The sequence below is a fragment of the Scheffersomyces spartinae genome, assembly GCF_019049425.1.
Source record: "Scheffersomyces spartinae strain ARV_011 chromosome Unknown scaffold_20, whole genome shotgun sequence".
NCBI lineage: Eukaryota > Fungi > Ascomycota > Pichiomycetes > Serinales > Debaryomycetaceae > Lizanozyma > Lizanozyma spartinae.
In genome coordinates this window covers 243,765-269,122 of record NW_025065067.1, presented here as the reverse complement: position 1 = coordinate 269,122, position 25,358 = coordinate 243,765, and the positions used below count along the sequence as shown (strand labels likewise).

Below are 25,358 nucleotides of genomic sequence, written 5' to 3'. Positions count from 1 at the left end.
ACTCTCATACTTATGTATACCTTATTGGTCTTCCTCATTGTTGCTAACTTCCGTCATTTTATGAGTATTTGCACTTGAGCATTTGTCAGTAGGTGCCTGTGGGAGTAGCATTGTCGGTGTTTCATGGGCACTTCTGCTTGCCTTCCGGAACCTTCACCTCTGGGAGTACAAACTTGTATTTGTGTTGGTTACAATAGGTTTCAAAAAAGACAGGTTATTCCCTTCATTTATGGTACGCCCCATAGTGGCTTGATAATTGGTGTGTTGATGAAAAGGGCTTTCTTGGCCAGGAATTCATCTTGAGCCCGTTAATAAAAAAGTTAACCAAAAGATATCTTAATTAAAAAGATATCGCAACATAAAGCCCGTCACACATGAAACATGACATTGGTGATCATATTTCGTATATTTATGAGTGGGGAGAAGGTTTTAGTCCCTTTATTGAATAATGTAATGTTTGATATGTTTGGCCAATTTTCAGCATTCAGCACTTGTGATTACGTAATGAAGATCTATAATGCGCACCACTGAGATTTCCAACTGATCATCACCATAGTAAGCTATTCAATGACAGACCAACTACAGATAACGTCTGAAGAGGATCTCAGACGTAATGAGAGGTTTCATTTATTTCCTCATGAACGAGTAGAAACCATGGCCCTTTTAGCGGCTTTGGTGGGAGGTGTATCTGGATTTTATGAAGGGACCAAATTAAGTTCACTTAGATATTTGACTGAGAATGGTCATAGATTACCTACTACAGTTGGAGGATGGTATTTCTATCATAAAAAGAAGAACTATGTCATGTTACTTAGTGGGATGAAGACTGGCTTAAAACATTCATTTCGATATTCTGTTTCAGTAACAAGTTTTTTTGGTTTGGAATGGATCTTGGATACTTATGTTCGTAGTGGTACTATAGATATGGCCAATACAACCATTGCTTCAATGATATCTGCCTTTGGGTATGCCAAATTAAATCATCTTAGTGCTATTCAAACACGTAAATATATGGGAAGAGGATTTTTATTGGGGTTGAGTTTAGGGTTTACACAAGATATGCTTATTTTCACCAGAGGTGGATACGTTTGGTATTTAGATAAACTTGGTATAAAAAATCCTCAAGCTGAAGCATCATTACTGTAAATAATCAAATGTATATATACCGACTGTCTATTAATGTACATAGTCTTAGTATTAAATGTATATTAATCATCCTCTTCATCTAAATCAGGCACAGGATAATTAAGTAAAACTGCTATACCAGTTAATTGATTCAATTGTTCCCCAGATTCATGCAAACTCAGAAACACTAAGGTCTCTCCTCCATTATTCTTCACAGCATCAGCCAATGCTATATAATGCTTTCTAACACCAATATCGTCACTACGGAACAAGGCATCAGCTATCATTAAATACTTTACAGCTCCCATTTCCACAGCACGTGCACACTCAGTAGGACCATACCAAGCTCTATCGTCATCTTCATTTAAAACTTTCTGGAAGGTTTCAAACACTGATGCCTCTTTGGCAAACTTGGTTGTACTTAATTGCCTCTGAATCGATGGATCCTTTAATGATTCTTCTAACCCTTGAAGGTAACCTGTAGAAGAATGAACAACAATAAACTTGGATTTATTTTGCATAACTGTCTTATCATTATTCTTAACTGCTTCTGCAAGTACATGTTTAAGTAAATTAGCAGCAACAAACCCTGGCGAAGCCAATATTATAGCCTTTAACTTATCTAAATCAAAGTTCCGTAACATAGTGGTATTCACAAGTTGATAAAACTTCTCCATGGCTTGATCATGTTTACTTCCACCGCCATCACCTCTTCTTTTCCTTGGAATAGACTTCTCTATCTTATTACGAAGTACAGTCATATTATCTGTTATCAAACATAAATGTGCAACTCCTTCTTCCATTACAATGGCTCCAACTTCTGCCTTCTCTTCTATAGAACAAACCTTAACAACAATACCATAAGCTATTTCATCCCATTCATCCTTATATAAGGTGAATTGTTTCTGAAGTTGCACTTCTGCAGTATGATAACTTTGCATTGGTACATATTCATTGGGTTCAACGGTTTTCCCTCTTATCCGAAGAACCTCTTCAGATGGGGTATATTCAATGTCTTCAACAGACATCTTTAAAGTCAACAATTTCCGCTCTGTTTTACCTTTATCTTTCCCCTGAGCAACTCCACTCCCCAGAGTAGCTTTCTTAATGTTACGATGAGTGCTGAGAGTAATTTCATCTCCCTTCTGTATTAAATTATAAAGTTCCCATAAATCCTCTTTATCTTGGGGTATCAACGTGGTAGACCCACTCTTGTCCTTCTCAAAATGTTGTCTTATAAGCTTCATGCTTGTTAAGGGCTAAAGTGTAAGAACAATGACTAATAATTATGAATTTTTCACTCATATACACCAGAACACTTTGCGCGAACTACAAGCGAACTAAACTCGAACTGTATGCAATATATTAATTACTATAAGAAGTTTAGTTAACCAGAGCACCAACTAAAGTGGAGTTCTTACATACTTCACCCTTCTCGTTAACCAATCTAGCAGGAGGCTTACCTTCTTCAGTGTAGGTAACTTCAAAGTTTTCGGTGGTAGTGAACAATGGTTGAATTGTTTCCCAAATCTTTTTCTTTGGGTTCAATTGCTTCTCAGGAGTACCATTAAAACCTTCAAAGAAAATCTTATCACCAGCCTTGGAACCTGCCGGAGGGTTGACAAATTCAACAGCATTGTCACCCTTGTTGGAGGCACATAAAACCATGGCCATGGACTTAACACCTCTCATGGTAACAGGTTTCAAGTTAGCAATAACAACAACGTATCTTTCTTGCATTTCTTCAATAGGAATGTATTTAACTAAACCAGAACAAACTGTACGAGGACCTTCTTCGTCTCCCATATCAATAGTGGACATATACAAAGAATCAGCGTCTGGATGCTTGACAGCCTTTTGAATGAAACCAACTCTGAAGTCAACCATTGCAGGGCTAGGAATAGCAGCAGTAGCAGCAGTTGCCTTTTCTTTAGCTGCCTTTTCAGCATTAGCCTTAGCCTTAGCGGCTTTCTTAGCCTTTTGAGCTTCAGCACGAGCCTTCTTTTCTTCTTCAGTCAATTCCTTTCTTTGAGGTTGTTCACCGCCAGTGGACTTGCTTTGTTCAACCTTCTTATCTTCCTTCTTTGAAGCAGCAGCTGGAGCAGCAGTAGCAGCAGCAGCCTTATCAGCGGGCTTCTTCTTTTCTTTTATTTCTCTGGCAATGTCAGCGTCGTATTTAATGGCAATCTTTTCAGGAACATCAACTAAAGTGTTTTGTACCAAATCGGCCCATCTCAAAATGTGTCTGAAAGCAGACAAATCTTCAAGAGAAGTCCATTTTGATGCAACGGAAAACACATTAGCAAAAACCACAATATCTGACTTAGAAGGCTTGTTACCAGTGATAAAAGTTTGAGATCTCAAAGCGTTGTTCAATTGAATTAAACTTTCAGGTTCATTGACTCTTGTGGAAGCAATTTCGTATTGAACACCCAAGGCCTTTTCTTCCTTGTTCAATTCAGGAAACAATGATTCCAGAGCCGAATTAGCATCAGCCAACGCCAACTTCTTGAATTGTTTAAGAAAATCAGACATTATTGATTATGTATGTTGATGCCTAAAGGTTGTGACTCTTAAGACTACTTCTCCACTATAAAAATTTTCGATAACCCTGCGGGCGCGCTACCATATTAATCTTCTCCTTAGCCGTAACTATGTGGATACCTTAAAAATACTGCTATGAAGAATTATTAGTCACGTAAAATTGGTTCATTCAAACAAGGAGCATAACTACTCTTGATGCTTATTCTTCAATATTGCTACTTATGGCATTATTATTTCGTTCTTATTGTAGCTAAGATTGGGGGCCAACAGAAGAGACATTTTGGTGATGATGTGCGACACTATTCAAAATCTTACTGATTCACGACATTTTTGTGAACTGTACAAAATTTTCACAAACGATAATCTTTAATAACTAGACCATTAATAGAAGACAACTATTTTTGATATAGACAGGCGTCACCATGAGCTCTAGACCTGCCGCCATGTTTAAGAACCTTCCTGCTTCAAGGATATTGAAGCAGATTGAACGCTTGAACCTTATAGCCGGAACACCCGAGAATGCTTTCAAGTTTCAACCAAATGTTAAGAGCATTGAATTATTTCTTTTAAAAGCTCCTGTTCAAGGTCCTCATATAGGTTTAAAGCGTTTCTGGAGACAAAACCTTCCGACTTTGCAATTTCATAATCCGGATGTGGACTTTATTATGACCAGAATTAAAGTTGAAGATAAAGCTGATTTAAAGAAAGTGCCTGCCAGAGTTGTGATAAGTGGAGAAGGTGAATCTAAAGTACTCAACTGTTTAGAAAAGTCACAACAACAGATTCTTAATGAACTTGTGGAACTTACAGGCGCCACATCTATTCCCATAGAAGAAATTCCTATTATCAGCAAACCCGATTCCCATTGATTGATTTGCACGATATAATAAATAGCATCTTGTACATACATTTGAATCAGATATAATAATAAAAAAAGTTGTTAAAGTCAATCTACCTACTCTATTGAGATATCACACATCTGTGAGTGAATATCAATATCTAGCAAACCATTCAAGTTGGTCTTTAATTGTAGATTCCATTGCGTAACGAACATCACGGTTGGAAATATCTCCTCTAACAGCGAACCCATGGACAACCTTGGGGAATAAGTTGAGTCTCCAATCAAGATCAATATCTTCACTTAACTTGTTTAAGATCTCTTCACTCTTGGCACGAAGCTCAGTAGTAAAGATTTTATCAGTATAACAAGCACTAATTAAAAGCGGTTTGACAATAGCTCCCAATTCCTCTTCAGAAACAAAAGATGGATGGGCAATTGCACCAGCACTGAAAAATCCATCTTTAGCCATTTGAGGAACAACAAATTTAGCTCCGAAACAGTAACCAACACCACCAATGAATTTAGGCTTTAACTCAGCATTCAACTTGGTGAGATACTCTTTAATAAGAGGACCAATTAAAGGTAATTTACCACCTACCCATTCCATTAAATCTCTTGAATCATCAATTAAATAAGGATCACCACCAAATATTTCTGGAACGTAAACTTGGTATTTCCCGTTCTTGGATAACTCATCTGCAACCAATTGAGTGTTGTGGATGTCTTTACCAAAAATATCAGTAATAATAACAAGAACTCTATCACTATTGAATTCTTCACCAACAACATAAGAAGCAAGACCAAAGACTTCCTTCACTGACCCTTGAGGGTTACCAGTACGGAAGAAACCGGTTTTACAGCATTCACCTGGAGGATTGGAGGCCATTGTCAAAATCTATTTTAGGTTAATAATGATTATTGGTAAGGGTGTAATGGAATCTCCCATACCTTTATAAACGTTTAAACGTCAGAGATTGGGTAGCGCGGATGTATTAAATTAGTCAGGCTGTGTGGTATAAAATACTAGGAGATTTCATGAATTAACAACGATAAAGAATATTCCCGCCCCAATCAATCAACTACACTATTAAATGAATTAAAGTTCATTGTTTGATTGACTCCATTTATATACTTGGTATTGTTTCAGGTGTTATAGATACTTTCCCTTTTTTTAGCCGACATTTCTACATAAAAGTGGGAGTTATGGAGAATTTTCCATCCTAAAGTCCATTATAAAGTCCACCTTAACTCCGGGAAACACACTGTAAGTCTGATCCAATGTCAGTTTTAAGTCCGCTCAAATTCAATCCCAGTTGCATGCTGCAAATCGTGTGCGTGCGTTAGCTTGTATCCAGAATTTCTTGTTGTATGCCCACGCTTTGCAGTCATTCGCAGCCATTGCACAACATTATCTCGTTGTAATTATCGGTATTGCTTCGAAAAATATGGGGTTATGTAATACGTAATCCCAACAAGTTCAATTCAACACCCGGCGAAACGTACGGATGGCAACGTGAAAGGTGGGGGTCCTCTATGACTACCACCTCCTTACGAGCATAACTAGCGAGCAACCAACAAATGTCATGAAGTCAAGAAACCTCGTCGTCACGTGATACGGTTTGTTCGACTACTTTCCACAATGTAAAATCGAACATCCACTGACCCCATACGAAGCGGGTTTGTGTTATGTCCATCTCATCGCTATTCTCTTAACTAATGTAGGTTGATTTTATTGTACATACTATTACTAGCGGAACAGAGACCAGATATGAGCGCTGAAGAGAACCCCCAACCAGTAGAACAGCTGGAGGTATCGACGTCCTTGAACGAGTCTCGAACTTTACTTATTGAGGCAATTGGGTCAACCAATGAAGAAGTTGTAAACCAAAACGAACCCGAGAAGGAACAAGAACCAGAAAAGGAACAAGAACCAGAAGTAAAAGAGAACACAGTGGACTTAGAGAATGAGAAGAAAGTATTTAACGAGAAGGAAGCAAACAATGAGGAGAAGAAAGTATCGGAAGTAGTCAATGCAATTGCTGAAGAGGCCATTCCAGTAGGTAAAGTGGATGAAATTAAAACAGAAGTTCTGACGAGTTCCGATGTTAAAACAGAGTCAGAAGTATCAGCATTCATATCAGCCAATCTAAATGAAGAAAAAGTTCAAGAATACTCAGATGATGAACTTGAAATTATGTCTGAGAGTTCTGATTCCGACCCTGATTCCGACTCCAATGCATCCTTAGATTCCTCTGCAGACTCGGATTCAGATTCGGATTCAGATTCTGAATCAGATTCAAAGTCAAATGATAAACGTCCAATTACTATGGAAGATGACGGTGAAGAGAATGACGGAGATGAAGGACCAATTGTTTCTCACAACGAAGTTCAAGATGAAAAGGCCCCAGAATTACCATCAGAGTATTCCATACCTGAAAATGCTCCCATAGAACATATTGGTGAAATCACTGGGTTTGTGGATAAGTCTATTATTATACGCGCAAATGTATCTGGAGAATTTAGAGTGTTACAGGAGAAGTCGGTGATTTGTCTTGAAGATAGAACCGTGGTCGGCCCTATATTTGAAGTGTTTGGAAGATTAAAATCACCATCATATCGAATTAAATTCAATTCCGAATCTGCCATGGAACAATTCAAATCCCTTAAAGGCTCAAAAGTTTATTATGTTGTTCCCGACTCCCAATTCTTGTACACAGATGAAGTTAAAAAGTTTCTGAAGGGAACAGATGCAAGTAATTGGCATGATGAAGAATTGCCTATTGAGGAACAAGACTTTTCAGATGATGAACAAGAAGCAGCAGCCAAATCTGCTAAAAAAAAGAAGAAGAAGAACAATAATAGCAATAAGAAACCAGATGGAGAACAAACAATAAATGAGGGGAAAAGAAGATACTCCAATGATGGAAATGATAATAGAAATAAAAGATTCCAACTGTATGGATATGCGAATGCTCAACCAAGTTCGTCATATCCCACTAGTGTATCTTCAAAACCTCCATTATACAAACCAAGATATCAAGAAGGGTCTTCTCATAGAGACACGACCAGTACGAGATTAGTCCAACCAAATATGCCAGTCCAACCACCACCACCACCTACTCAAATCGACCACATGCCTTCTGTTTATGGAGTTCCCTTTGATCCTACAAGACATATGCATGCTCAAAACCAAAATAATTACTTTCAAAATCAACCAGCTATGTCCATGCAACAACAGTATTATCCTAATGCATTTAATCAGCAGTTTCCACCGCAACAAGGTTTTCAGCAATATAATCCTCAACAGTACACTGGGGGGCCACAAAACATGCCTCATCCTCCTCCTCAACAAAATTGGGACCCTGATTACTCCCATTTACCATTAGAAATACAGCAGCAAATAAGCCAATTGGATCCTGCTCAAGCTCAACAATTACATTCTATGTTGACCAAACATCAAACTAATCAAAACAATTATCAGAATTAATTCTTATGCTAATAATTCCAATGCTCGTCTGGCATGGTTCAAAGTTGATTCAGGAAACCCGGCCATTTTAGCAACTTCAATTGCAAATGATTTCTTGCTAATTCCCGGTTCTAACTTATGATCAATAAAAATATCAATCTTCCCATCAGTAACACTTTCTACCACTTTGGTTCTATAGAAACGAATATGATCCACGTTGACATTATCTGCTTTCAACATGGACTCAATTTCATTACCAAAATGGGTAGCGAATAATGTGTTACACTTATTCTCTTGCACTAAAGATAAAAGTGTGGCATAGGCGATTGCTAAGCCTTCCTTGCCACTTGTACCTCTTCCAATCTCATCAACAATAGCTAATGATCTTTGAGTGGAATGCTTTAAAATATTGCTAGTTTCAACCATTTCAACCATAAATGTACTTAAATCACTGTACAAATCATCGGATGCTCCAATTCTTGTGAATATCTTATCAACAATTCCTAAAGTAATCGATTTAGCTGGAACAAAACACCCCATTTGTGCCAATATAACGATTAAAGCATTCTGACGTAAAAAAGTACTTTTTCCTCCCATGTTTGGTCCTGTAATTACCCAAGTATTAATAGTCTTATCCTTTTTAGTAGTTCCTATATGAATATCATTAGATACAAAGGTATCACCAGAAATTCTTAAGCCACTTTCAACAACTAAATGCCTTCCACCTTGAATGCTAATCACATTGTCATTCACAAATTTAGGCCTTACCAAGTTACATTCATGGGCCAAATATCCAAAGGATGAAGTAACGTCAAGAAAATCAGCCATTTTGTTAATGGATCGAATGTTATCTGCCTCGGAAAGTATTTGTTCCTTCAATTCATTAAGAATTAAAACCTCTTGTTGACGAATGTTGGATTCAAATTCAATGATCAACGATTGCACTTTAATCCAATTATCTGGTTTATAAATAGCAGAAGTCTTTCTTTGTTCCCGGAAAGGCTTCTTACCTAGCACTTCGATTGCTGCTTCCAATTGCTTGTTTGTACCTGAAAAATGAATGACATTACCATATCTCCCATATTGTAATTTCTTACTAACAGTAAGTTTGACATTATTAGCCTCGAGCTTCTTTTCAATGTCCTTTATTATTTTACTTTCTTTAAGTAGAACTTTGTTCAATTCTTTATGACAATCTGCAAGATTTTGATTATAATCAGGACGAACATGGAACAGGTTTTCATTGATTGGCGAATTTGAGGGGATCTTTTGACGATACTTTTCAACCAAATGGTTGCTGTAAGATCCAGAACTCCCATATATTTCCTCTTCAGTGGAGACTTCGTTGTCCCGGAAATCATTGTCACCATTAACTACCCTCATTAAAGTGCCTTCTACCTTTTCCACTAGATGCAATGGAACATCAAGGGTTGATAAAAGAGGAACCAATACTGCGGCATCGGGGTTCAATTTAACTTCCACAGTTATCAATTCTTTGAGTTCTCCAAGCTTTTTCAAACTATCAGTTATAAAATACATGCTTTCTATTTGGCCTGTCTTGCCTATCAGAAGCCTTTGTATGCTTCGAACATAATCACCAAGTTCAGAAAGTTTGCTTCGAATAGCTGCAGCGAAAGTTTGGTTATCTTTGAAGAACGAAACAAAGTCTAATCGATTCACCAATTCATCAATCAGTAAGATGGGGGATGTAATCCAACGTGTTAGTAACCTGGTACCTGATGGAGTAACTGTTCTTCGGATAATACTAAGAAGAGTTCCAGCAACAGATCTATTGCCATTTGTTACTCTTTCAGTTAATTCTAAGGCCTCTCTAGTTCTCAGATCCATTTGCAAGGTCTTTTCATTCCAAAACTTTTGTGGGAGTTCAAGTGATGGTTTAGAGTTAGGTAAGTTGATATGGACGTATGACAATGTCATATTCATGGCTGCTTTCTCTTTAACACCCATACCTTCAAGAGATTTTTGGATCTTTCTGGGTGGAGCCCTAAACAAATGGTGAAGATCAGAATAAACTGTGGAATGGTAACGAATGAAATATTTCCGAAGTTCCTGAAGTGGTTGATACCAAACTCCATTTATAAGATCGGCAGATCGAAATGAGTCGGATATAATAATTTCACTGGGCATAATTCTTGAAATATCAGACACTAAGTCACGAAGAGTCGACGTTTGAATGAAAAATTCACCTAAAGATAAGTCCAACCACAGAAGACCAATTTCCATGTCTGGATCAGCAAATGACTTATGACAATTGGGAGGAAGGTATATGGCCAACAAGAAATTATTCTTATTAAAGTTTAGAAACGATTCGTCCACTAATGTCCCTGGAGACACGATTCTTGAAACTCTTCGATGGATTATTGATCCTTGATTGAATTCATCTGGAAACTGATCGATAATAGCTACATTGACTCCAAGATCATGAACAACCAATTTGACAAACTTTTGAAGTTGATGAACGGGGAAGCCAGCCATAGGGATTGCAAATTTGGAAGTTTTCCTTGTAGCGACCTTTAAGCCCAACTTAGGCCCATACGTTTCAGCCTGTTCGAAATAAAGTTCATAGAAACTTCCCACTTGAATGAAACAAACATTGCCATTGTTTGCTTCTATGAGTTTACGCATAGAGGCGTATAGCGGAGTAAGACTGTTTTTAGTTGTTCTTCCGCCTCTATCCCAATCAGCTAGCACTGGCTCGACTACGGCAGACGCGTTCCATCTTACCCAACTTCTATTAACAGTTCGAAAACGCGGTAAAGTCGTTCGAGGTAACCGTATATGAGAACATGGACTCCACCATCGCATCGTATTTACACGTTTGCCTCCAAATCGCAATCCTTCAAGCTGCAATTATATGGAAGTAACGCCACAGAGAAGTATACGTCAGGATGTAAGTGTGTTGTGGGGTGTATTATGAAGAGAGATCATCGTGAAGAGTGTGGTAGTTTGTTTGTTCGACTGAAAAATCCATACTCAGTCGCACTTTGTATGGGAGTCGCACTATTGATGGGTCGAGGTATAGTACGTTTGCCATGCTACTTTTAACTTTACTTTCTTCTGGTGCTTCTTCTAACAGGAGTCTTTGGAGCCGATTCCTTTGTCGTTAGAGCTCTCATTGATCTGCGACGTTTAGGAGGCTCTGTTTGTTCATTATCAAATTCCTCTGTTTCTTTGGTAACATCGGTCGACCGAGTACGTCTTTTAGCAGCAGGGGTTTGAGGAACTGGCGAAGCTGTTTTCCGTCTTTTCGATACCGGAGTCTCTTCTGGGAAAACTTGTTTCGATACTGAACGGGTTCTCTTCTTAGCCAGAGGCTTTGGTGTTGATTCAACATCAGAATTAGCTGCTCTACGAGAAGCTCTTCTTGTAATCCTCTTGGAAGCAGTTTCGGTTTCTGTTTCTTCTTCTGCTTCATCTGCATCGTCACCATCACCTTCATTATTGTCATTTTTTCCTTCTGCTTCTTCTTCATCCTGTTGATTTTCATCTGTACTGGTTTCAGATAGTTTCTCTTCCTGTGTTTCCAGCTTAGTGTGACCAGATTTAACCGGACTGGCTTCTTTGTCTATAGCAACAGGCTCAGTGTTATTGTCAGATGCTGGTGTAGCAGCTTCATTTTCATTCGAATCTGGTTCACTTGCATCTGTACCATTTTCTTCAGTTTCTATAGGTGTAACCAGGGTACTTGCATTATGTCGTTTTCGTCTATCACTTTCACCGCTATCTGATGTTTCTGTAACTTGCGACCGAGTACGTGGTTTGTGCCATGCCTTTGACCTTGTTTCACGGTCCTTTTTACTTTCATCAGTGGATTCAAACTCTTCTATTTGATCAACACGATCCAAGTTATAAAGCTCTTCTAATTTATCCCATATTTCCGACGCAGTGAACTGCTGTTCTCCCGCGGGAAGATGTTTGTTAATTTTATCAATTATCTGGACCATGTTACGATGTTTGTTCTTCCCTGCGGGCTTATGATCACATACTAAATTGAAGAGCATGATCTCATCATCAAGGGTCCATTTCCGAACTCCCTCAACAAGCATAATGCACAACCTCAATAAACTGATTCCCACAAGTATCAATTGATAGTACCAAACACTAGCTACAAGTTAATTGTCGAAGGTATCCATTCAAAGATTATAGAATGGTATAATGAGTATAGGGCCGCGTTGTATACAGGTGACGTCTTTTGTACTGTATTTGTCTTACAGTGCACCAGTCTTGCTGTGTACCAAGTCTTACAGTGTAACAGTCTTTCAAGAGATAAAAAAGAGTATTGTGTGAATGCTCATACATAATTTAAAGTCCAACGCTATTATACTATGGCTATGAACACAACAGTGATGCCCTAAATGGATACTGTGGGTAGTAATTGCTGAGCAATAAGCATATACAGCTTCTTTGAGTCTAATAATAATTTTACAGTACAATTTAGATATATTTTCTTATGCTGCTTAGTTTATTCTTTCTTCTTCCTTTCTATTTGCTTAAGTTATAACCCACTTATCATTCATTTAGTCTCTTGTTTGTCTGAGGATGGTGATCTACGATCTGGTTGAATTAACCCGCACACGACTGGCAATTGTGAAAAACTTTTTCAGTAGTTCTACTACTATAAACTAACAGGAAGTAGCTGCTACTCTAGTGTTTTATTGGTCAGAAAGAAGTTAAAGATGCCACGTAGAGCAGAGAATTCTTTCTCCTTGTTTAAGGGCCGTGTGCGGGCTTCTATGAACAAGTACAACGTTTTTAACTTGTACAAGAAACCAGATGTTCGTTATAATGGGAAGTCGTTGTACCAACAAAAATGGTACGCTAAACAAGAAACAAGAGCATACCATGGAGATCATTTGACTGAAGGTCGTTGGATGCAATTATTCCAAAAGAAAGCTGACTCTGTAGCTCAATTGGATGCTTCCTTAAAGGGTACTCGCGAAGAACCAACACCTTATTCTTTACAAACATATGCAGCATTAGAAAAGAGATTGGAATTTGCAGTATTTAGAGCCATGTTTGCTTCTTCAGTGCGACAAGCAAGAGAATTCATTCGTTCTGGTCATGTTAAAGTTAACGGAACCGTGGTTAGACATCCAAGTTTCCCTTTACAAAGCGGAGATTTATTCAGTGTTACACCTGAAAAGGTGTTGATGGCTATGGGTAGAGCAAAACCAAGCTTGGATAAGGCCATTAAAACTGATGTGGCTCAAGTTGTTGCCTGGAACAGATTTGTTGCCAACGTCAAGGAAAACCCGCATGCTATGTGGGAATTAGCCCAAGCCAAGCCCAAAGCCTTGAATAGTGCTAAATCAAGTACTGAAGAAGATAGAAAGGCCTCAATTAGATCTTTTAACGAAAACGTGGAAAAGCAAATGCTTCAAGACCAAAAGGCAGTAACAAGAGAATCCGTTTTATCTTCCATTTTAAAAGCTGCTTCCACAGAAACTGAAGAAGAAGCCATCATGAAGGCTTTGGAACTGAAAGGTAAGAAATATGCTTCCAAGTATATTGATGTCTATACCAAGCTTATGGCTGTTGGTCACCCCTTACTCAAAGCAAACTCCATTGAAGATTGTAAGAAATATATTTCTACCAAATCGAACGAATTTGAAAATGAAAGTGAAGTTAAACTTGCAGCTTCAATAAAAAAGATCTTGAACGAATTAGTTAGCGACAAAACTGAACAGATAAGAATCTCAGCTAATAGTTCCAAGTTATCAGAGTCTTCAAAGTTTATTCCATTCACGTCTGATTATGGTAAAAACTTACAATTCCATCAAAAGTTGGATAAGGAAGCTATTGCAGAAGACGAATCCACAGCTAAAGTGAATTTACCATGGCAAAAGGGTCTTTTTGGACGTCAAGACCCTTCAAAGCCATACTTTACTCCTTGGACACCAAGACCTTTTATTGGGGTATTTGCTGTGTTACCTCATCATATTGAAGTTTCTTTTGAAACTTGTCATGCTGTCTACTTGCAAGATCCTGTTGCTAGACCAGGGCATTCTGAAGTGATCTCACCTTTGCCAGAATCTCTCTACCAAAGAGCTTACATGTACTACGGCAGAAAGGGTATGTAGTGATCTGTTTATACTTCTTTTATCTTGTACATATTAATAAGTATTAGTCCGGTTAAAAATAAATTCTAAACGAATTGAAGCAGAACCAATTTCTCGACCCAAAATTACATCCAAAAATTTAAATGTCACCTAAAAAATACTCAATTTTGTACTGTTCCACACTAATGCCCAGAATAAGCCCAACAGCCCTACGAACTGCTACCAAAACTCTGTCTTTGCTTGCACGTTTGCTACGAGGGTTACGGGATCTTCCACAGGCGACTCGTGAATTGCAATGGATTAAAAATGAACTTCCGCCATCTCAATGGAAATCTGCGGTGGTACGAAGATCGCGGAATGAACCACTTCAGTATATTTTGGGTTCGCAACCGTTCGGCGTTCTAAATATCAAATGTCGCCCTGGGGCACTTATACCGCGGTGGGAAACAGAGGAATGGGTATTGGAAGTAGCCGAGATACTCAAACAGCATTACGAAGGCTCTACACTTACGGTAGTTGATGCATGCACCGGGACTGGATGTATACCATTACTATTGGAACAAGAACTTGGAGGAAATACGCAAGTGCAAACGTTTGGGTTTGATGCCTCAAGCGACGCACTTAAAGTCGCACTAGAAAATGTTACTTTGGTCGGTCGACAATTTGAAAATTGTACCACGACAATTTTGCAGGGCGACCTCCTCGACAAAATGTTATTACATTCCATAAACATCACTGATGCTAATTTAATCACTGCAAATCCACCATATATTCCAGAAAATGATTATAAATTGCCTGTTCTACTTAATGGGGTAGAGAAATCAGCCCGAATGTATGAACCACGGATGGCGTTGGTTGGTGACACCGACTTTTATTCCGCTTTGATTAATAATTTGGTGCGACCTCTGGGGGCTTGTGGGTTTGTTTTCGAATTGGGCTACGACCATCAGGCAGATCATGTAAATGAGTATCTACAAGAGAAATCTAAGAGAATATGGGGAGTTGGCCGACGCTATGATTCTGCTGGCAACATAAGGTGTGTAATTGGATGGAAGGTCGGTAGTAACCTTGAATGTTTAAGCAAATTATGTCAATCTATTTACGATAAATAGGTCGATATAAGATGATATTATAATTTGTGTTTTCGATTAAGTTTAACTCATGATGATACACGATCCATATTCTTCTTCTTGTTGGACATACCACGTCCAATGGCTTGAATGTTTTCAGCAGGAAATACACGAGTTCCCCACAACACGTAACCACCATAACCTCTCATAGTCATTACTGGATGCATTCTACCTGGAATAGTTTGATAAGGACGAACGCGCGATTCTATAATTGATGGAGCCAAAATTCTTTTGTCGACCTGGAGGAAATGCTGAGTTTCTAATAAATTTTCTTTGAATTGGTTGTAGATAGCCACAGCTCTAGATCCTCCAACACGATCTAAAACATATGGAAGAACTGAGGGCATGCTCAATGTACTCACAGATATGAAACCATCAAAGTTACCGTTTTGAATTAAATCCAAAGTATCGTTAATTTCAAGAGCACGGTTATGACGACGATAATATTTTGTTTTTTTAGCTGGGGGTAATTGGTCGATTTCTTCTTGAGTGAAAGGTTGCCATTCGATACGTTGAGTATCTGGTTCTATGAACAGAAGCCAACTGGCGGTCTTTACAGTTAGTTTTGTTTCTTCTTCCGATAAATTTGAATATTTCATGACATTCAAATTGGCATGTTCATTCTCATGAAGAACAAGCACTGTTCCTTGACCTATCATTCGTTCAAGCATGGCATACAATATAACACCACCAGTTTCATCCAGAAGAAGATAATTTCCTCCAGGACGAACATTCCCATAAGTCATCAATAACCCTAATGTTTCAGGTGAGATATCAAGAACTCTAGGAAGATCCTTTTCTATGTAGTATTGTAACATCAAAGTAGAGCTCAAGTATTCCACCGAGAATCTTCTTAAAAACTTTTGTTGTTTCCTTCTAAGATACTTTTGTTGAGAGAAAACTGTCTTCTTATCAAACCCTTCATGTCCAGCAATCATTTGCTCTATAATCTTTTGACCAATTTCACTTGAAGCTCCAGATTTTTTGAGATTATCTATTTCTTCATTGGAAAGCTTTTGAATCTTGGATCCTATATCAATGATATTTTGATTACTTTCAGAACTGGCAGTGAATAACTCAGTCAATTTATCCTTAGTAATTTCCTCTTCTTCCGTATCTATTTCAGTTGGCTCTGATTCCATAAGACTCTTGATAGGCCTTACATTTCTATCATCAATGATTTCAAATGCTTGTCCATATGAATACCCCAATACCCCATCTACTTTGAATGATCCAAACTTCCCGAGGTTAACGGTAGAATGACTGCGTAATTCCACAATTTTCAACCCTTCAGACGGTAATTTGACCACGGCATATCTACCAGCTTCAATCACACCACGACTCTTTCCAGCTTCCATCGTATCTTAATGCTGTCCACTATTGTCCATTGTAGGTTTATACCTACCACCACCTATTAGTGTGTAGTAGAGAATATGAGATGAGGTCGTGTACCTTTTTCAAAATTAATTTTTCAGATTAGGCAGTCATCTCATCTAAGTACTCACTTTATATAATGATTGTAATACACTAGACCACAGACCACAACATCACCAAGACATACAATGGGTAGAAGAGCTAAGAATAAGCAAGGAGCCCCACCATCCTTGGACGAGTTCCAAGCAAAGAAGCAAAAGAAGGAACTGAAGAGAAAGAGACTGAGTGAAGAAGACAAGACATTCAAAAAGGTAAAGACATCATCATCATCATCATCATCAAAGAGAGATAAGAAACAACCAAAGAAAACTGTTGAAGATGTGGAAGAGTTTACTGAGGATGTACCTGAAGTGGATTTGAAAGAGCTCTCTGAAGCCAAGAAGTCATTATTTGACGATTCTGAGTCTGGATCTGAAGGAGAAGTTGAAGTTGATGATGAATTTGATGTTGAAAACGAACCAATGGTTGATTCCGATGATGAAGCTCATGAAAGACCCATGTTCTCCGATGACGACGAAGATGAATCTGAATTAAACAATTTGAACGCAGAAAACATGGAAGCCTTTTCAAGACATTTGGATGAAGAAGATGAGTTGGAAGCCGAAGAAGCTGAATTAGAATTACAAGAAGCTGGATTAAATCAAAACCAACCAAGAGCTAAAGTCTTGCCTACTGCCGAGGAAGAAGCCTTAATGACTAAAGGAACTCAAGATGTTACAATGGTTAGAACCAGAATGATTGAAATCATCAAGGTTTTAGAGAACTTTAAAGAATTGGCAGAAGAAGGTAAATCAAGAGCAGAATACACCGACAGATTACTTAAAGATATATGTGAATATTTTGGATATTCTGAATTCTTAGCAGAGAAACTCTTTAATTTGTTCACTCCCTCAGAAGCCATGGAGTTCTTTGAAGCCAATGAAATCGCCAGACCAATTACCATTAGAACAAACACATTAAAGACCAGAAGAAGAGATTTGGCTCAAACTTTAGTTAACCGTGGGGTTAACTTACAACCAATTGGTACCTGGACTAAAGTTGGATTACAAATCTTTGATTCCCAAGTCCCTGTTGGAGCCACACCCGAATATTTAGCTGGTCAATATATTTTACAAGCTGCTTCTTCATTCCTTCCCGTGATGGCTTTAGAACCTCAAGAAAATGAACGTATTTTGGATATGGCTGCTGCTCCAGGTGGTAAAACCACTTATATTTCTGCATTGATGAAGAATACTGGTTGTGTTTTCGCTAATGATGCCAATAAAGCCAGAACCAAATCTTTAATTGCAAATATTCATCGGTTGGGTTGTAAAAACACCATTGTATGCCATTATGATGCTAGAGAATTTCCTAAAGTCATTGGAGGATTTGATAGAGTTCTTTTGGATGCTCCATGTTCAGGTACTGGGGTCATTGGTAAGGATGAATCTGTTAAAGTAAGTCGTACTGAAAAGGATTTCATTCAAATACCTCATTTACAGAAACAATTATTATTATCAGCCATTGATTCTGTTGATGCCAATTCTTCTACTGGTGGTGTAATTGTTTATTCAACGTGTTCTGTTGCTGTTGATGAAAATGAAGCAGTGGTTGATTATGCATTGAGGAAAAGACCAAATGTCAAATTGGTCGAAACTGGTTTACAAATAGGTAAAGAAGGTTTCACATCTTATAGAGGGAAACATTTCAATTCCACCATATCAATGACAAGAAGATATTATCCTCATACTTATAATGTTGATGGGTTCTTTGTTGCCAAATTCAAAAAGATCGCTCCTTCTGCTCACGATAAGAGTTTAGCTGGTGCTAAGGAAAAGGAAGCCTTTGCCAGAAATGAAGCTGAAGAAGAAGGTATTATTCATGGCGATTTTGCTGAATTCGAAGACGATGAAGATAAATCTTTTATTGAACTGTCAATCAAACGGAATTTGAAGAGAAAGGGTATCAATCCAAATTCATTCAAAAAGTCATCCTCAGAGCCATCAAAATAGATTAGCTTTGTATATTTTTTATCTTAAACAAACATTCCCTAAACCATGTTCTTTGATGTATTCAGATCCGTATTCTTCATACTCCTTCTTTGTAACAAATGATGCTTTAGATTCTTCGGTATTAGCCCATTTGGACATCCCCTTCCAAGCATCTAATCTAGGATCTTGAGCTAATCGAACCTTCAACGGTGATCCTGTGGGGATTAATGCTTGAAGATCATTAAAAACCCGATCACTAAAATTTGGTAATCTGGCTAGACCTCCAGTTATAAATATATCTTGAATTAAACTGTATGATTGACCACCAGAAAGGAAGTTCCCATCAAATCTTTTCAATACAAGATCTCCCAGTAATTCGATTAATCCTGCTTGATCCAAACCAGCCATTGAAGGTTGAAATAATACTTCTGGAACTCGTATTCTTTCAATATTTAAATGCATTTGATGACTTCTTTTGATGATTTCAGGATGACTGGCAATTTCTTCAGGTGTTTTCCCCTCCGCTTGCATTGATATGGAAATACTTTGGCGTGGTCCATGAATAAATTTATGAAGGACCAGATTCTTCCAATCAAATGTTTGAGAAGCTGCAAATGTATCCTCATAATGGAAATCAGGATCAAATTTTAATAATTCTTCTTCCAAAGCTGTAATCCGTTTTTGATCTTCTTCTTGTTGTTCTTCAAGTTTGGTATTATTTATTTCTCGATAGACACTCCAATCATCATCATTGGCTCCAAAAGTATCATTGGGATCATTATCAATCGTAGCATTCCGCTTTCTTTTCCTTGATGATGAAGAATTATTGGCTTCATCTCCTGCTAAATCTGCTATATTTTTCATTCTTCTTTGAGCAGCTGCAGATTTTCTATCTTTAAAGGAGTCTAATAATTTAACCCTTTCCTTATAACCACTAATATATTCTGCCAATTCTAAACGTTTGGTATTACACCAATCTTCCAAATCTCTTGCTCTCCATTCTTCTTGTTCCTTTTCAAATTTTATACGTTCTTCTTCTTCTTGTTTCTTTTGTTCCTTTGCCTTTTCACGAGCTTCCCAATTAGCCTTATGTAATCGTTGACGTTTTTTAGCTCGTTTTTCTTCATCATTTAATTCTTCATCTGGAATGTCTACCAATGGCCATGTAATAGAGGGGTCTTCTATTTGATCAGGATCATCTTCACCATCTTGTGATTTTTTCAACGATTTCTTCAAACTTGATAAATATTTATTAAAATCATTCAAATCATCAAATCCAGCATCTTGTAAAGTCAATAAAACATCTTGAGAATCTAACCCTTCCAATTGATTTTTGATGTCGGAATAATAATCAAATTCTTGTTGTTTCTGTTCAAGTTTTTCCTTTCTCTTCTGTTGAGCTTGTTCTTGAAGTCTTCTACCTTGTTCTCTTCTCTTTTCAGCTTGTTTTGCCAATTCTTCTTCAGTTTTCTTCTTTTCAACCACTTGATGGAATTCAATTGGAGCTTGAGCTACAATATCTTTTTCTTCCAAATAATCAAGTGATAAATAATTGGAAAGCTCATATTGATAATCCTTCAGAATATAACAAAACTCTTCAAATAAATTGGTAGCTTGTGATGGAGTAAGCTTAGAAGAGAAATAAGGATATTTCAACATAAGCAATTTAGATAAAAAGGTTTGACATTGATCACCACCCCAATCTATTCTTTTAGTTTGAGTTAATATCCCCTTACCATTAACAACAGGTATAACATGAGTCAGTTCATGACCAGTTCCAATAACAATCCCATTAGATTTGGCAGGAGTGGCAGAATTGGCATAATATGAAAACAAAGAATCAATTCCAAAGGCAACACTTGGTGCTTGGTAGTTTTCAAAAAGTAATTCATACATAGTTCTTCTTTGTGAAAATGGACAACAAACTGGTTCTGTCATGACTATAGGATTATCTATACCTCCAGTAACAGATGATCCTACAACTCCTAAATGTTCAAACAGATAATCTAACATGACTTCAGCATAGTCCCAATTGGTTATCAATGGTCCATCGAACGGTGATTTTATCGATGATCGAACAGAAACATCCCTGTAAGTATCATTACCAACTAATGTCAATGTTGTAGCAGCTTTTCGATCACGATATCTAGCAACCACGCTAGGAAAAACATTGTTAGGCTTCAGCTCTTTGGTTAACCCAGCTCTCATCTGTGATGATCCTAAATCAATGGCTATGGGGATTCCAGACTCATAATGTTGATAAAACGGTTCTGGTTCTATTGGTGGTTTATAATCTCTTAATGTATAAATTGGTTGAGGAGGTAACTCTGGAGTCTCAGATGCAGCCCGAGTCATATTGATAACAACGGTGGCTTTGTGACAGTACAATTGAATCAATTAAGACACCTCTAGTAGTACGAACCATCACCAGCAGTAGTTTGATTCACTTTGATCGGTATAGAAAATTCACAAAAGTCGTGCATAACCCAAACAACAAAGACATTTTTAGTGCTTAGTCGTGCACTAACCATACATGTTGTAGTGTATTTTTGGGGGTTGTATCAACGAAGTTTGACGTGGTGCCATAATTCCGTTGGTCATTAACGTTAACCATTTTCTGTATTAACAATGGCAAGTGACGAGTCACAAATCAACCTCCACGGATATAATGTGGTGACTATTCTCAAGAGATTGGAAGCTGCAACCTCTCGGTTGGAAGATATAACTGTATTCCAAGAAGCCCGGACAGCAGAACAAGAGTCCAATGGAGGTGCATCATCCAGTAGTAATAAATCTATAACTGAACAACCTTCCACAGCCGATTCTATTATGAAGGATACCTCAATTCCTGTTTCACCATCAATTGTGGCCGAAGAATCAAGTTCTAGGCAAGTTAAAGCTGAACCAGAAGTGGAGTCCAAAGTAATTGCTAAATTCAAGGAATTTCAAAAGGAATTCATTGTACCATTTGTTGAAAGCTCAGAAGCAATTGATCCTGTTGTTAAACAAGCTGCTTCAACTTTTGCCGAAGCTTTTGACGAGCAATTGAGATTTTTGAAAACAGCTTTAAAGGCTAAGAAACCTGAACTTACAGATCCTGATTTTGCCAAAATCGTTGGTCCAATCAGTCAAAAAATTGCTGCAGTTTCTGAAATCAAAGATGCAAATCGTAGTTCTAAATTCTTCAACCATTTGAATACCATTAGTGAAGGTGCACCAGCTTTAGGTTGGATTGTAAATGATACACCAGTTTCATTTATACCTGAATTCAAAGATAGTGCACAATTCTGGTCCAATAGAATCTTGAAAGAATTCAAAGATAAAGATCCGGATCAAGTTGAATGGGTTAAAAAGTTTTTACAAATTTTTGAAGGATTGAAAACATACGTTAAGGAATTCCATACTACAGGACCTTCATGGAATGCTCAAGGGAAATCTCTTAGTGACGTACTTAAAGAACTGACTAGTACAAGTACTGCGGCATCAGTTGCTTCTGGTGGTGCCCCACCTCCTCCACCACCACCTCCACCACCAAGTAACATTTTTGAAGAAGATGAAGGGAAGAGTTCTGGCGAAGGAGGAGCAGGTATGGGAGCTGTTTTCGCTGATTTGAATCAAGGAGTTGATATTACCAGAGGATTGAAGAAGGTTGATAAATCTGAAATGACCCACAAGAACCCTGAATTGAGAGGGAAAGCTGGTCCCTTACCTCCCAAGAAACCTGCTTCGTTATCCAAGAAGCCCTCAACCAAAAGTAAACCACTCAATACCAATCCACCAAGAAAGGAATTGGTTGATGGTAAAACATGGTTTGTTGAGAACTATAGTCAATCTGATGGACCCATTGTTATTGAATTAGAAATGAGTCAATCTGTTTTCATTGGTAGAAGTTCCAATGTTACCGTACAACTTAAAGGTAAGGGTAATTCCATTACTGTTTCCGGAACCGATAAGGTTGCCGTTATAGTTGATTCATTAATTTCAGGTATTGATGTGATTAAGTCCAATAAGTTTGGTATTCAAATCGTTGGATCAGTACCTATTATCAATGTTGATAAATCAGATGAAGGAACCATCTATTTATCAAATGATTCTATCAATGCTCATATCTACTCCAGTTCTACTACAGCATTAAATATTAATGTTCCTGTCGCTGATGACGATTACCTGGAACTTGCAGTTCCTGAACAGTTTATGCATGTTATCAAGGACGGGAAACTTGTGAGTGAAGTTGTTGAACATCTTGGTTAGATATGCAAGAAGACTTGAACAAGATTCTATATAAAGACGTTATACTTATTACATACACTACTTGATCCGCTTGCTTACGTAACTAGGGACTACGTGTCTGGTTCAAAATTGTCATCGGTGTTGTGGAACTCGGGCGAATTTTCGATGGAGTGAAAAGTTTTGTAGATATAAGAACGTGATAAAGTAGTTTAGTAATCATTTTCTTTAAGTAGCAACTTTACATCATTCGAATATGGTTAAGGAAACCAAGTATTACGATGCTTTGGGCGTGTCGCCATCAGCCAATGAAAATGAATTGAGAAAAGCATACCGTAAGGCAGCTTTGAAGTATCATCCTGATAAGAATCCTTCACCAGAAGCAGCCGAAAAGTTTAAGGAGATTTCTCATGCTTATGATATTTTATCTGATGAGCAAAAGAGAGAAATATATGATTCTTATGGTGAGGATGGGTTAAGTGGTCAAGGTGGTATGGGAGGTGGTATGGGAGCTGATGATATCTTTTCTCAATTCTTTGGTGGAGGCTTTGGTGGCGCTGGAGGTGGTGCATCGAGAGGTCCTGCAAGAGGTAAAGATATCAAACATCTGATCACATGTACTTTGGAGGAATTATACAAAGGTCGTACTGCTAAATTAGCATTGAATAAGACCATTTTATGTAAGGCATGTGATGGTCGTGGAGGTGCTGAAGGTAAGATTAAACAATGTTCATCATGTCATGGTCAAGGGATGAAATTTGTTACTAGACAAATGGGTCCAATGATTCAAAGATTCCAAACTGTTTGTGATGTCTGTAAAGGAGCTGGTGACATTTGTGATCCAAAGGATAGATGTAAAGAATGTCAAGGTAAAAAGACTCAAAGTGAACGTAAAATCTTACAAGTTCATATTGATCCAGGTATGAAAGATGGTCAAAGAATTGTTTTCTCTGGTGAAGGTGATCAAGAACCAGGGATTACTCCAGGTGATGTTATCTTTGTGGTTGATGAAAAGCCTCATGAACTTTTCACTAGAAAGGGTGCTGATTTATATTATGAAGCCACTATTGATTTATTGACTGCTTTAGCTGGTGGAGAGTTTGCCTTTAAACATATTTCAGGTGATTATATCAAGGTTGCTATTTTACCCGGTGAAGTGATTTCTCCTGGTGCCATTAGAGTTGTTGAGAATAAGGGTATGCCAATTTATAGACAAGGTGGTCATGGTAATTTGTTTGTTAAGTTCACTGTTAAGTTCCCTGAATCTCATTTCGCCGAAGAGGACAAATTGAAGTTGTTGGAACAAGTGTTACCTGCTAGAACTGCCGTGAATATTCCAAAGGGTTCAGACGTTGAAGATTGTGATTTGGTTGAAGTAGACGTAAGAAAACACCAACAACAAAACAGAAAGTCTGCCCATGATTCAGATGATGAAGAAGGTGGTCAACCTGGGGTCCAATGTGCCACACAATAGTTGAGAGTGGAGTTGTATATATACATACTATACTGTATTTTAGTGGTTGGATTATATATAATCTATAGAGATGGTTTTATTCCCTCATGTCCATTGTACTCTATTATTTCCATTGTACTCTATGATCTTCTAATGGCATGTTTTGTCTTATTGTAGCCAACAGTTGCCAATCTAATACTGCTTCTACTAACTGATAGTAATCACCATCTTGGTCTATGTCATCAGTTAAGGCTGAATCACTGTATTTCTTCGCCTCGCACACGACCACCCCCCACGGATCAACCACAAGTGAAGCACCATAACTAATACGCTTAACAACTGCCCCATTATTACTTTCAGGTCTCAAATACAGGGTATCATGAGAACCACATTGAGCTGCCATAATCACATAGCTTTGTGTATCCAATGCTCTGGCGATTCCTAATGCCTTCCAATGTGCTTCACCTGTTTTGGTAGTGAATGCCAGTGGGTAAGTAATGATATTAGCACCTGCCAGTCTTAAAGCTAAACCCATTTCAGGAAATCTAATATCATAACAAATACCTAATCCCACCTTCCATTTGCCCGTTTCATCACCATCACCATCGCCAATGGAAAATGGTTTACATAATGTATCACCTCGTTCAACACTTTTCAGTTCTTGTAATATCGGACCTTGAGGAACATTAACATCAAATAAATGAATCTTTTGGTACCGATGCTTCACTTCCCCATCACTTATCCACAATAACTCATTCTTAACCTTTTCTTTGTTAACACCAGGCGAATGGATCCCTACAGCCACCTGGAGAGGAGTACCTCGAACTAGTCCTTTAATAGCGGCAACGAAATCGGTTTCAACACTCTCAACTAATAAAAGTCCATGTTCACTACTACTGGATATATAGTCACTGGCTTCAGGGAGGAAGAGAACATCCAATTGACATGCAAGTGCTTTGTTGATTAATTTGCTTACAACTCGAGCATTGGCTTTAACGTTGGAAGATGAACATATCTGGCCTAATCCTATACGGAGACTCATTACGGGGTTATGAGAAGTAGAGGAAGAGGAACAAGAAGAGTGTAGG

At 38.0% G+C, this 25,358-nt stretch overlaps 15 protein-coding genes across 15 annotated transcripts; 7 read left to right on the top strand and 8 right to left on the bottom strand.

Annotated features, from left to right (window-relative positions):
* Positions 1-613: 613 nt before the first annotated feature.
* Positions 614-1,146, top strand: KQ657_002520 (uncharacterized protein; the record flags this gene model as incomplete). The annotated part of the gene is made up of 2 exons (XM_043193280.1): positions 614-620; positions 650-1,146. The coding sequence occupies 2 exons, from the start codon at positions 614-616 to the stop codon at positions 1,144-1,146; spliced, it is 504 nt and encodes a 167-aa protein (XP_043047706.1).
* A 62-nt stretch (positions 1,147-1,208) lies between these two features.
* On the bottom strand, positions 1,209-2,372 carry DOM34 (ribosome dissociation factor; the record flags this gene model as incomplete). The annotated part of the gene is made up of 1 exon (XM_043193279.1): positions 1,209-2,372. One exon carries the CDS (start codon positions 2,370-2,372, stop codon positions 1,209-1,211), a length of 1,164 nt encoding a protein of 387 aa, XP_043047705.1.
* Positions 2,373-2,508: 136 nt separating this feature from the next.
* On the bottom strand, positions 2,509-3,660 carry ARC1 (Arc1p; the record flags this gene model as incomplete). Its single annotated transcript, XM_043193278.1, has 1 exon — positions 2,509-3,660. One exon carries the CDS (start codon positions 3,658-3,660, stop codon positions 2,509-2,511), a length of 1,152 nt encoding a protein of 383 aa, XP_043047704.1.
* A 431-nt stretch (positions 3,661-4,091) lies between these two features.
* On the top strand, positions 4,092-4,538 carry KQ657_002517 (mitochondrial 54S ribosomal protein mL61; the record flags this gene model as incomplete). Its single annotated transcript, XM_043193277.1, has 1 exon — positions 4,092-4,538. The coding sequence occupies one exon, from the start codon at positions 4,092-4,094 to the stop codon at positions 4,536-4,538; it is 447 nt and encodes a 148-aa protein (XP_043047703.1).
* A 123-nt stretch (positions 4,539-4,661) lies between these two features.
* KQ657_002516 (uncharacterized protein) lies at positions 4,662-5,396 on the bottom strand (the record flags this gene model as incomplete). The annotated part of the gene is made up of 1 exon (XM_043193276.1): positions 4,662-5,396. The coding sequence occupies one exon, from the start codon at positions 5,394-5,396 to the stop codon at positions 4,662-4,664; it is 735 nt and encodes a 244-aa protein (XP_043047702.1).
* An 882-nt stretch (positions 5,397-6,278) lies between these two features.
* Positions 6,279-7,997, top strand: KQ657_002515 (RNA-binding snoRNP assembly protein; the record flags this gene model as incomplete). Its single annotated transcript, XM_043193275.1, has 1 exon — positions 6,279-7,997. The coding sequence occupies one exon, from the start codon at positions 6,279-6,281 to the stop codon at positions 7,995-7,997; it is 1,719 nt and encodes a 572-aa protein (XP_043047701.1).
* Positions 7,998-8,000: 3 nt separating this feature from the next.
* MSH1 (mismatch repair ATPase) lies at positions 8,001-10,622 on the bottom strand (the record flags this gene model as incomplete). The annotated part of the gene is made up of 1 exon (XM_043193274.1): positions 8,001-10,622. One exon carries the CDS (start codon positions 10,620-10,622, stop codon positions 8,001-8,003), a length of 2,622 nt encoding a protein of 873 aa, XP_043047700.1.
* A 422-nt stretch (positions 10,623-11,044) lies between these two features.
* On the bottom strand, positions 11,045-12,043 carry EAF7 (Eaf7p; the record flags this gene model as incomplete). Its single annotated transcript, XM_043193273.1, has 1 exon — positions 11,045-12,043. One exon carries the CDS (start codon positions 12,041-12,043, stop codon positions 11,045-11,047), a length of 999 nt encoding a protein of 332 aa, XP_043047699.1.
* Positions 12,044-12,673: 630 nt separating this feature from the next.
* On the top strand, positions 12,674-15,168 carry NAM9 (mitochondrial 37S ribosomal protein nam9; the record flags this gene model as incomplete). The annotated part of the gene is made up of 2 exons (XM_043193272.1): positions 12,674-14,069; positions 14,507-15,168. The coding sequence occupies 2 exons, from the start codon at positions 12,674-12,676 to the stop codon at positions 15,166-15,168; spliced, it is 2,058 nt and encodes a 685-aa protein (XP_043047698.1).
* A 47-nt stretch (positions 15,169-15,215) lies between these two features.
* Positions 15,216-16,544, bottom strand: TRM6 (tRNA 1-methyladenosine methyltransferase subunit; the record flags this gene model as incomplete). The annotated part of the gene is made up of 1 exon (XM_043193271.1): positions 15,216-16,544. One exon carries the CDS (start codon positions 16,542-16,544, stop codon positions 15,216-15,218), a length of 1,329 nt encoding a protein of 442 aa, XP_043047697.1.
* A 204-nt stretch (positions 16,545-16,748) lies between these two features.
* NOP2 (rRNA (cytosine-C5-)-methyltransferase) lies at positions 16,749-18,611 on the top strand (the record flags this gene model as incomplete). Its single annotated transcript, XM_043193270.1, has 1 exon — positions 16,749-18,611. One exon carries the CDS (start codon positions 16,749-16,751, stop codon positions 18,609-18,611), a length of 1,863 nt encoding a protein of 620 aa, XP_043047696.1.
* Positions 18,612-18,629: 18 nt separating this feature from the next.
* Positions 18,630-20,945, bottom strand: ARP5 (uncharacterized protein; the record flags this gene model as incomplete). The annotated part of the gene is made up of 1 exon (XM_043193269.1): positions 18,630-20,945. The coding sequence occupies one exon, from the start codon at positions 20,943-20,945 to the stop codon at positions 18,630-18,632; it is 2,316 nt and encodes a 771-aa protein (XP_043047695.1).
* A 273-nt stretch (positions 20,946-21,218) lies between these two features.
* Positions 21,219-22,841, top strand: SRV2 (adenylate cyclase-binding protein; the record flags this gene model as incomplete). Its single annotated transcript, XM_043193268.1, has 1 exon — positions 21,219-22,841. One exon carries the CDS (start codon positions 21,219-21,221, stop codon positions 22,839-22,841), a length of 1,623 nt encoding a protein of 540 aa, XP_043047694.1.
* Positions 22,842-23,073: 232 nt separating this feature from the next.
* YDJ1 (type I HSP40 co-chaperone) lies at positions 23,074-24,291 on the top strand (the record flags this gene model as incomplete). Its single annotated transcript, XM_043193267.1, has 1 exon — positions 23,074-24,291. One exon carries the CDS (start codon positions 23,074-23,076, stop codon positions 24,289-24,291), a length of 1,218 nt encoding a protein of 405 aa, XP_043047693.1.
* Positions 24,292-24,394: 103 nt separating this feature from the next.
* NIT2 (putative hydrolase) lies at positions 24,395-25,312 on the bottom strand (the record flags this gene model as incomplete). The annotated part of the gene is made up of 1 exon (XM_043193266.1): positions 24,395-25,312. The coding sequence occupies one exon, from the start codon at positions 25,310-25,312 to the stop codon at positions 24,395-24,397; it is 918 nt and encodes a 305-aa protein (XP_043047692.1).
* Positions 25,313-25,358: the final 46 nt, after the last annotated feature.